The 10,608-nt window shown below is 49.9% G+C and overlaps 1 protein-coding gene across 3 annotated transcripts in view; it reads right to left on the reverse strand.

Annotated features, from left to right (window-relative positions):
* The window catches only part of EPB41L1 (erythrocyte membrane protein band 4.1-like 1), a 53,428-nt gene extending 43,603 nt beyond the window's left edge, over positions 1-9,825 (reverse strand). For all 3 annotated transcript variants that reach the window (XM_008569088.1, XM_008569018.1, XM_008568946.1), the window contains exons 1-5: positions 9,663-9,825; positions 7,618-7,722; positions 7,026-7,068; positions 3,465-3,540; positions 557-775 (exon numbers count right to left, since the gene is read on the reverse strand). In XM_008569088.1, coding sequence (XP_008567310.1) covers positions 557-775; positions 3,465-3,540; positions 7,026-7,068; positions 7,618-7,722; positions 9,663-9,818 — 599 coding nt within the window. In that variant the 5' untranslated portion in view covers positions 9,819-9,825. The remainder of the gene's footprint in view (positions 1-556; positions 776-3,464; positions 3,541-7,025; positions 7,069-7,617; positions 7,723-9,662) is intronic.
* Positions 9,826-10,608: the final 783 nt, after the last annotated feature.

Consider the following 10,608-nt stretch of genomic DNA (forward strand, 5'->3'; position numbering starts at 1 on the left):
GTTGCCGGTCCCGGTACGGGGGTGACACTGGGGGTTGCGATCCGTTACCGGTCACGAAAAAAGACAAAAAGGAAAAAAAAAAAAAAAGATCCCCTTACCAGTCATCTTTAAAAAAAAAGAAAGTGACAGAGCCAGCATGTGAACCCAAGCAGTCCAAACTTTTGAACTTTACACTAAGATCTAGACATCAGTACACTTACCCCAAAAGGCACAATAATTATTATCTCTATGATAATAATGCCACAACAGTTATTATTATCTCCAGCTGGCAGATAAAGAAACTGATTCTCAGAGTTTCTCAAAGAAATTGATTCCCAAGAATAGGGAATTATCATACCCATGCAGGAGCTTAAGAAACTGGGGCCCCAAGAGGTCATTTAAGGTCACACACCTAGTCACTATCATTTGTATTTGCAGACACACCTCAAGTTAAGGGCAGAGACAAGTGGAGTACATACAACATAGCATCCAAGGGGCCTAGGCCCTTCAGGCCTGCACAGAAAGCTCCAGCCAACCAGCCCAGGAGCCACGGAAGGCCCTGGGATTGGCCCCTCACCTGTATGTCTTGTGCAGCTCCATGATCCTCTCCTCCAGCTCCCGGGTCTGGTTAGGGGCGAAGCGGAGCTCACTGACATAGTTGCCCACATGCTCCTCAGCATCATAGTCACCCAGCTCAGCCTGCACGGCGTAGGAGCCCAGCAGGGCATGCGTGACAAAGGAGCAGGGCAGCCGGCCTGTGATGATGTCTGCCCGCAGCTGCAGGCACAGGTAGTATCTGGAGAAGGGGAGAGTGTGCATGGGCTTGGGGCCCTCCTCCTCCCTGGGTCCCCCCCAAGCACAGCTGGCCCTTCAGAACCAAAGGATCGGTACACGGCTTAGTAGAAAAAGATGTTTCTAGTCATTGGCTTTTCATGTGTTGACAATTTGGGTGTGTCCTATGAGATGGTTTTGCGAATTTCACATGACTAAACATTTTTGTTCATTTCTACATTTGAGGGATATCTTTTCTACTGTAAGAGAATTCTTGATTTCTAACTTATTTTGAAGCTAAATAGTTTACTTTGCTAGTTGGCCATTAAAAAAATATTATGTAGTTTTAACTATACAATTAATATATTCATACTGTGGAAAAAATGCAAACTTGAAAGATGACTCTAAATCTCCTCTTGATGCTCATTCTCATTCCTAACCCCCTCCCCCAGAGGTCACCAGTTATCCATGTGGTGTTCTAGACATTTCTTCTCTACCAATATACAGAAATGCATGTGGTTTTGATTTATGCATGTTTTTAACATGTAAATGGCATCAAATCCTACCTATATCTGATTCTACAGCTCGCTCAGTCACTCCAAACTGCATGCCTTGGAGCTGTTCCCATGTCAGCACATGTGACTCTGTCTCATTCACTTTAACTTCCACACTGTATTCCATAGCCTGGATAAACCTGCTTACCAATGCTTTCCCAAAACTTTTCTATTTTGCCTCCAGCTCTAAGTGAATCGTCTAAAACCAAATTGGTTTAAAGACACATTTCCAACCACTGGGCCATGATTTTTTTTATAACCTTTATGCACATTTTGGATGATTTTACAATTTTTGGAAACACTTAAGACCATTTTGCTTTTTCAGTTATTGTGTATTAAATGTTTGGTTCATTTTCAGCCAATGATGCCTCCTTGCCCGTTTTTACTATATTTCACCATTTTTTTTTCAATTGCCTATTTCTTTTCCTTTTCAGTGGCTTTTACTTAGTATAATTCTTACTGCTCTGTGACATTATTTTGCAGTCATAACTGAAGCCCTAACAAGAAGTAGGAGCACTGTCAGTATGTGCTCAGGGCCAAGGTGTAGGCTCAGAATCAGCAGTAGCTCAAATATCATGGCACCGAGGAAGGGCTTATGGGCATTTTGTTCAAAAGACTAAAAATTCAGAAGTCACAACCGAACATTCTGACCAATCTTTTATTTCAATCCGTCATTTTGACCAGTTTATTTTGGACCTAACTATTTTTGATTAAATCAGTCTGGGGCCATCTGTGCTGGGCAGAGCTAACTTCCCTCCTGGTGTCCCTGGAAGCCTCATGCCCACAGTCTGGCACAGAGAGGAGGCACGGTGGGCAAGAGAGGGGGTTGTGCTGGCCTAAAGCTCTCAGCCCTCTTGGGATTGGAGTTCAGACCCTGCTGTTGCCATGTTGGCTTCAGGCTGACCTCAGGGTTCAGAACAGGGCTAATGAGGCCAAGGCCCAGGGCCAGATCCATTCCAGGAACATCTGTCTTATCTCCCAAGGACAGAGTCAGCGTCTTGACCTTGGTCCAGGCCTGGCAAACAGGCAGCCGTCATTAAGGAGGAATCCAATGAGAGAGAAGCTGGCTTAACGGCCCCTCCCCGACTGTAGGAGAATTCCAAGCCCACATCTTATTGTCGGAGGTTCAGGGCCACCACATGGATGACACAGACTCACGATATCATCAAGTGACACTATCTCTTTGAAAGGGGTTTAGGTAGAGAGAAGGGCCTTCCCCATCCTGGTTTCCAGAGGCAGGATAAGCCCCATGGGAACTCCCATCCTGAAGGATGCTTCTCACCCCCATCCAATCTTCAGCCATGTTATCTACTGGCCCTGAGGCGCAACAAGACTGCACACACAATCCATGTTCACCCCAGCAGCCTAGGCTTGCCTCCTTGGAGAGGGTCACAAGCCTCATTTGACCTCCACAGCCTGACGTGTGCACAGTGAGCCATGTAGGACCAAAGTCCCATGTGCAAAGGCACTGCCACTCTGCTCTCTCCATATCCCCGACACTGCACACTGGTGGTCCACCCAGCATGTCAGCCTTCACCTGTGTTTGGCATGTCCCACCCATAGATGGCCCACACAATGCTTTTAAAAAGTTGGCAATAGTTGCCAACATTTAAAAATTGTGGTTTTTTGGGCCGGCCCAGTGGCGCACTCGGTAGAGTGTGGCGCTTGGGAGTGTGGCGGCGCTCCCGCCGAGGGTTCGGATCCCATATAGAGACCGGTCCACTCACTGGTTGAGTGCGGTGCGGGCGCGACACCGAGGGTTGCGATCCCGTTACCAGTCACGAAAAAAGACAAAAAGGAAAAAAAAAAAGATTGTGGTTTTTGCTCTTAAATCTCTAGCTTCATTTCAACAATCAGACCCAACTCCCACATAGCAGTGACTGCCTGAAGCCGAACAGCAACTGTTTTAGGTGGCGTCTGTCCTCTTAAATTCACAATGGGCCCCACGGCACCCTGCAATAGCTCTTCCTCTGAAGTCAAGGGTCAGCTGCCATTGACCACTGGGTTTGCGTCATTGCTTTTCCTGCACTGAGTCTGCCTCCTTTGTTGGTGCTGTGTGCCTGGCCTCAGTAGGCAGCTGCGTTTGCAACTGCTGTACTATACGGACTGTCTCCCAGGGCCATGGCCAGCATGCCTGCCCACTCCCTCCACAGCCCTCACCTCGTGATGTCTTCTGTCAGCTGGGCTGGGTCAGGGGGGTAGAACTTGACTGTGAAGGCAAAATTCCAAGGACTGCCTGAGAGGAAAAGATGAGGGAGAGATCAGAGAGGCCCCATCATCTCAGTGAGTGGCTGCATGCACCATCCCATGGGCAATCTCTCTAAGTCTTCTCACACCTCTCATCTCAGGACAATGCACTCAGGGAGCCTGGAACATTACTGCCACTCGACAGATGTGGAAACCGAGGCCCAGGTTAAGAGATCTCTGAGCTAGTGGTGAGAAGGAAGGTGGAAAGAAAGAAAACTAATGCTGTGTACCAGGCACACTCTTAGTTAGTTTACGAACATTGCGTCACTAAACTTCACCATGACCCCATGAATAAGTCCTATGATTAGTCCTATTTTGCAGATGAGGACACTGGGCCCAGGCAGTAAAGTGGCCAGCCCAAGGTCACCTGTGGAAGTGGCAATGCTGGGGTTCAGACCCATGCCACCTGGCTCCAGAGCCTGTTCTCCTTCCTTTATACCAAAGTCTACACCACAGGATGTTAACAGGGAGGAAAGTAGTCTAGAAAGTACTGCAGTAAACAGGTTTCCTAGTTTTGGACTTTCCAGAGCCCTCACTCTGCTACCACGCATTGCAACTCTCTAAGAGGGACATGCATTCAAGAATTTCCAAAACTTATTTGACCTACTTTGTCTATTTTTCACAGAACATCCTGCCAGATTAATGTTTCTCAGAATACACTTTGGAAAACATTACCTTATAACTTGTTGACTCCTAATATTAGATGCCAGAATTGGGTAATAACCAAGATCTAAAAGGGAAATACAATGGGCTAATAGGAACAAAAGGATATCTTATAGGTTAATATTAACCTACCCATTTAGATATGAAAAATTGATGGCACACATATACGGTGTAGAAAGGAATAAAGGCTGAGGTTTTAGCTGGAAATAAGCTCTGCAAGCCAAGAGAAGAGATAACCACATCAGAGCAGATGGAGGGGCAGGATAGGGCTCAGGGTTTGGACAAAATTAACAAAAGTCTATAATCCAGAACGATGGTCAGACCACCCCTGGGCCATTTTGGGGTCCATGCTCTAAAAAGGCCCGTAACAAAGTGAGAAAGCAAGGCCTATCCAGAGCAGGGCTGTGGTCATGAAGAGCTGGAGGCCGAATTGTCACTACCATTCTTGTCCCTGTGGTCATCACTGTCTTCACCATTTAGCTGTCATATCTCAAATACTTATTAAGTGCTGGTCACTTTTCTTGCTAAGAATTTTATGCACAAGTGCAGGAATTTAATTTTCATAATCATCGTAAGGTTGACTTTCTTTTTTATAGATGAAGATTCTGAGAGGTTAAGTTAGTGTCCCGGGATCACTCAGCTAGTTGGTGGTAGAGAACAGGGATCCAAACTCTGGTCATCTGACCCCAGAGCCCAGGCTCCTGACCACAACAACTCCTTGGAAAAAGCAGCCTCAGGGGAAACACTCCCTGTCTTAGGAACGACAATAGTAATAATAAATAATAACAATAGCAATACATACTGGTTGCTACTGTGTACAGGAACCATTCTAGGTGTTGTACATGTAAAATTCATTAAATCCTCACAACAACCATAAAGGCAGATACTATTATTATCCCACTTTACAGATGAGGAAACTGAGGCATGGAACAGAGAAATAACATAAGAAGTAGTGATGTGGTCAGGATTCAAATCCAGGCAGTCTGGTACCTGTGTCTATTTATCCATCACACCAGACAGCCTCAGAGAAGCAAGAAGAAAATAGATACTGAGCACCTACTATGTGCTGGGTACTGTCCACACATATGTCATTTAACTGTCACCCCCACCTCGTGAGGCAGGAATTACTAATCTACTTGCCAAGGAGAAGCAGGGGCCCAGAGAGGTGCAGGACTTGCCCTGGGTGCCCTAGGTGATGGACACTGAGGTTTGGAAGGAGACACACCCAACCCTGAAGCCCAGGACACAAGGACATGTGGTGCCACCTTCAGAAGGCTGAGGGGCTGCCACAAACAGAAGAAAATAGCTCCACTGGGGCCCCATGAAGGCAAGACTAGGATGAGTGGCTGGAAGTTACAGGGGTAGAGACAGAGACTGTGGCTCTACTGGAGGAGGCACTTGCTAAGGTTCAAGACTACTCCTCGATGACTTGAGGTGGTTTCAAGGAGGAACCATCCACTGTGCCTGAGCTATGCTGGCCAGGGCCGCAGGCTTGCTCTGGGGAGGGATGCTGAGGTCTGATGATTCGATCTGGCTGCCTCTTTTTCAAGCTCCTGGTCCTTACTGAACACCACACACTTGGCTGCCTGTATGTGCTCTAATTCCTTCAGGCCTGAGAGGTAGGCCTCCCAGCTGGGCTGGGGCTCCTGCGGGACAGCCTGAAGCCCACACCCAGGACCCTGTCAGCCCCCAGAGGAGCATGCTCTGTCCGTGTACCTACCTCTTTGTCTCCAACTGACAGGAAACTACGGGAAGAATTCTTTAAGCCCCCCCTGCAGAGTAGGGCTCCTGCGGGACAGCCTGAAGCCCACACCTAGGACCCTGTCAGCCCCCAGAGGAGCATGCTCTGTCCGTGTACCTGCCTCTTTGTCTCCAACTGACAGGAAACTACGGGAAGAATTCTTTAAGCCCCCCCTGCAGAGTCAGCTGGCATCCCTGGGCTCAGCTACCTGCTGTCATGGCAACAGGCTCAGCTACAGCTTCCCAGCCAGGGGACCAGGAAGTCCAGGAGAGACAACCACAGCCGAGGGGGAAGGGCCTGAGGTGAAGGCATCTCTGCTCCAGACTCCGGGTCTCTACCTGCTGCCTGCCACCTTGCTGAAGCCATCTACCTCCCCTTTCTGCTATTGGAAAGCTGCCCCTCCCCTCTAACTTTCCTCCTCTGGGCCAGAAAGGACAGATTGTTGGCCTGCTCATTTGCCTTCACCCCAGGCCTGAGAAGAGTACAGGATGGTGTTGGAAGACAGGGCTCAAGGCCTGGCTCGGCGACCACCTGGCTCTGTGACCTTAGGTAAATAACTGTCTCTCTCTCGGCCTCTGAGAAAAGGGTCATTGAGCAGGATGGTGTTGGAAGACAGGGCTCAAGGCCTGGCTCGGCGACCACTTGGCTCTGTGACCTTAGGTAAATAACTGTCTCTCTCTCGGCCTCTGAGAAAAGGGTCATTGACTACTGAAGTCTGCACCAGCCCTGGACAGGAGAGTGGCTGTTTCCAGGCCACCTGTTTGTTTCTTGTCCTAGATGACTCTGCAGGTCCTTTCTAGTGCTTACATTCTGAATGCATTTATGATTCTTATGCTAACACGCTGTGTGACTCTGTACATTCAGTTCTTTGCTGGGCCTCAGACTCATCATCTACAAAACAACAGTCAACAATCATTCCTGCCCTGCCTTCCCAAGATCTGCCATGCAGAGCAAATGAACTCATAGGTCTGAGAGCACAAAGTAGGTGGGAGCAGTACACGTGGGGCCCTCATGGCCTGGAGCCCCTGCCCGCCCATCCATGGCATCCCCAACCATAGCAAGCCACTCACTCCGGATCTGCTTCTTGATTTCCTTGGAGGGGTCCAGCCAGTTCTGAAAGAAAAGAGAGAGCTCTTAGAGGGAAGATAGAGAAGAGCACCTGGATTGGGCAAGGAGAGAGAAATATACTGAGATGGCTGGTTGACAGCCCCTAGTAGGGAACACCTTTCCCTCACAGAGCTTTCTGGACCCTTTTCCTTGGGACTGGTAGGTGAGAGAAACGAAGCCTGGATTCACCACCAGGCTTGGGACCCAGTGCCCTGGGCTGGCTTTGCCCTGAGGCAGCTACAGTGATGCAGCTGCAATGGGATTGGCAGGAAGAGGGAAACTCTGGCAGGAACCTTGCAAGGGTGGGGAAGAGGCACTGGCTGAGAGCTCCTGAGTTCCCCCAGAAAGGACTGGGACTAAGGGGTGGAGACAGAGAAGTGAGGCAGATAGGCAGGGCTGGCTGAACCTTGGGGACATGCAAACAGAAGGTGCCTAATGAAGGTCTGCGGACTGATGGAAGCCATGGATGTGCCCAGGATTACGCTGGCCTAAGGGAAGAGGTCTACCCCCCAGAGCAGGCCTCCCCTGACCAGCCCTGTTCCCCACCCTGGGTACCTTCTGGCTGTCGGCATCACAGAAGGTCAGGCCAAAATAGTCCTTCTCCAGGAGGTTGAGGTGCTCACAGACCAGGTCAAACAGCACCTGGCCCCGGCCATGTTTCTGAAGAGGAAAGCAGAGCTGCTATGAGGCCAGAGCACATCTTAGGGTGGGCCTGAGAGATACCCCAAGGCTCCACCAGGACAACTCAAAAACCCTCAAAAGTCTTCCAGTGTCTGGAGAGGAACTCAGCACTCCTGCCACCCCACCTGGCTCAGCTCTGAGTCCTAAGGGGGGTGACACCAATGCCCAGCTCATCAACAGCCTTCTTCCAAGCTCTGTTGCCATCTTTTTAGACCATGAACTTGTTTGGAGAGAAGTTGAAGTTGGGGTATGGGAGTGACTGATTTCTCCTTCCCTTAGAGTGAATAAGAGAAGGTGGCTGACAGACCCAAGGAGCGGAAAACCAAAAGTCCTAAGTTTTGGGTGTGAGAGGAAGGAAGAGAAGAGCTCCCCAAAATATGAGAGAAGTGGACAGGGTGAGAAGGGGAGGGTCTAGGTCTCAGGGTCACACTGTGACTGTCCTTTCCCTGGCCCCACCCCTCAACTGAGTGAAATCAAGGGCAGCCCAGGCTAGAGTGCCACCCCCCATCGGGGCAGCAAAAGAGGTGTTAAAGAGGCTCATGGGGCCTAAATCAGCATCTGCTAGAAATACCATTGTTAGAAATACCCCCATAAACCAAGCTTAAGACCTCTCTGAACCACCTTCCAGGCTTGAGGATTTAGAACAATGAAGCCCAGGCCCGAGCTGAGCACTCCAACTCATAGGTGTGAAGAGAAGCACCTATAAAGGGATCCCAGGGCAGGGGGAATGTGAGGCTGTCACCACTCAAAGAGGTAGGGGACTCCAGAGAGAGACTAAGGTCCCTACATGGTCTGGCTAGTCCCTGGGACCAGGCCTGACAAGGAATTCCTCAGCCTGGAAGAGTCTGTCAGAGGGAGTGAACCTGACCTTGGCCACACCCTCTGCGTGTTCTGGGACAGGCGAAAACAGCATCCTGGGACCTGTGAGGGCAGGAGGGCAAAGGTAGAGAGCCCTTTCTTTTGCCCCAGGAGTAGGGGAGGTATTCACCCTGAAACCCTTCCATGGAAGAAATATACAATAAAACAAAACAAAAACTCTAGAGAGAAGAGTGACCCAGTTTCTCAAGGCTCAAAAGTCAGTCACATCCCTTAAAGCCAGAGCATAGGCAAGAAAGGGAGGTAGCTCCTATAAATCCCAGCAGTGAGGCCGCCCTCTGAACTCTTCTATACATGGCAAGAGTGGCCAGGAACAGTGTCTAGAGTGGGCAGAACCTCTGAGGGCAGAAAGGCTCACAGAGGGGCGATGAGAGCTCAGAGCTAGGATGTGAGTCTGGGCCTCTAAGGGAAACTGAAACACTACACGTGGGGCCAGAAAAGCTGACCCCAGGAAGGAGGCATCTGTTGTTCCAATGCTGTGAGGCAAGGCCACGCCACAAGGGCTTCCACATGGCCTGGATGAGTGCGTCCTTCCAATAGACCACCTCCCTCTGCCTGAGTGATGTGCTTACCATGGAACCCTCAGGTGACTAGTTTGTCCTGGAAGCGCAAGGTGGTGCCCTGGACAGGGGTATTCACAAGGAAGAGAGGACCCCTCTCTCCACCCAATAAATACACTAAAATGATTCTAGTTTAAACATCAGTCTCTGCTGGGTGAGATAGGACAGGCCAGTTCCCAGGCCTACTGGGCTGTAGGTCAGCACTTAGGTGGTGGCACCCTTGTCAAGCTATAGCCACCCTGCGAAATATTTTCCTGGACCAGTCCTGTCTGTGCCTTGTCTCATTCTACTTGCAACCATAACAGCCCTCTCTGGGTGTCGGTGCCACCATCTGTACAAAGAAGGGCCAGGCCAGGTCATCTCTCCGGACACTGCAGTCTTTCCAGGAACCCCCTGGTTTGGCCCAGGCTGGTACGCACAGGAACTTGTCCTAGCTGAGGCCAGCCAACTGGAGAAGACATATGGCACTGGGTGCTCCCCTACCTCCACCTCACACTCATACTCAGAGGCATCGAGCAGAGTGACTCGGCAGATGGCACTCTTGTACTTCTTGGCAGTCTTCTGGGGCGATTTCTGAGCCTTGCTAGGTGTGGTCCTCTCTGACAGGCCGTCGGCCTCGCCGTAGTCCTTCTCCTCCATGTCTAGGCTCTGTAGGTCCAACAAGGGAAGAGTTGGTCAGTGCACCTGAAACCATGGCCTCTCATACAAATGAGAACCAGTAAGGAGGCTGCTGGGGCTATGATGGACCCCAAAATGAGTCGCTGCCCTCCAAGACCCAGGGGGTGACCAGGGTCTATGGTTGGTGTGTATAGGACGACAGCCAGAGTTTCCATGTACGACAGGGTGGGCTCATGGGAGGGGTCCACTTCTTCCCTGCAGGCTACTGCCATTGGCAGTCTCTGTAGGCAGGAGCATCCCACAAAACCAAACCCAATAGCCAAAGCTGTCCTGTCTCCCTAGAACAGTGCCTGAGTTATCAGGACATCTGTCTGGTCTCTTTTTCATCCATCACTGGATCTAGCATGAGGCTGGGAGCTGTGGACTGATCTAAAGGAGGGAAGGGAGACCTGAGCCCCATGAGTCAGTGGCAGAGTCAGGACTCATGGGGTTCTGGCCTTAGTGAGCTTGGCCAAGACCATACCTTGGGGCTGTCGTGAATTAGGGGAGGTGTGATTTCGATGGCTAGATGATTCCTTGACCCCTTGTGGCTTTAGGGTGATGAATTTTGCTTTGAGGTCACAAGGGCTTACCAAGCTAGAATGAAAAGGCTCAAGAGGTACAAAAATTAAGTCAAAAGAACAGTTTTTGAAATGACCCACAAGTTGGTTGGTTTGTTTTTTTAAACAGCAAAAGCATCCATTCTTGACCACAATGAATGGATCCTCAAAAAAAACTGAAGCTGAAACTAGCAAAACAGAGAAATGGATAA

Source organism: Galeopterus variegatus, unplaced genomic scaffold, assembly GCF_000696425.1.
Source record: "Galeopterus variegatus unplaced genomic scaffold, G_variegatus-3.0.2 Scaffold3, whole genome shotgun sequence".
In the NCBI taxonomy this organism is placed as follows: domain Eukaryota; kingdom Metazoa; phylum Chordata; class Mammalia; order Dermoptera; family Cynocephalidae; genus Galeopterus; species Galeopterus variegatus.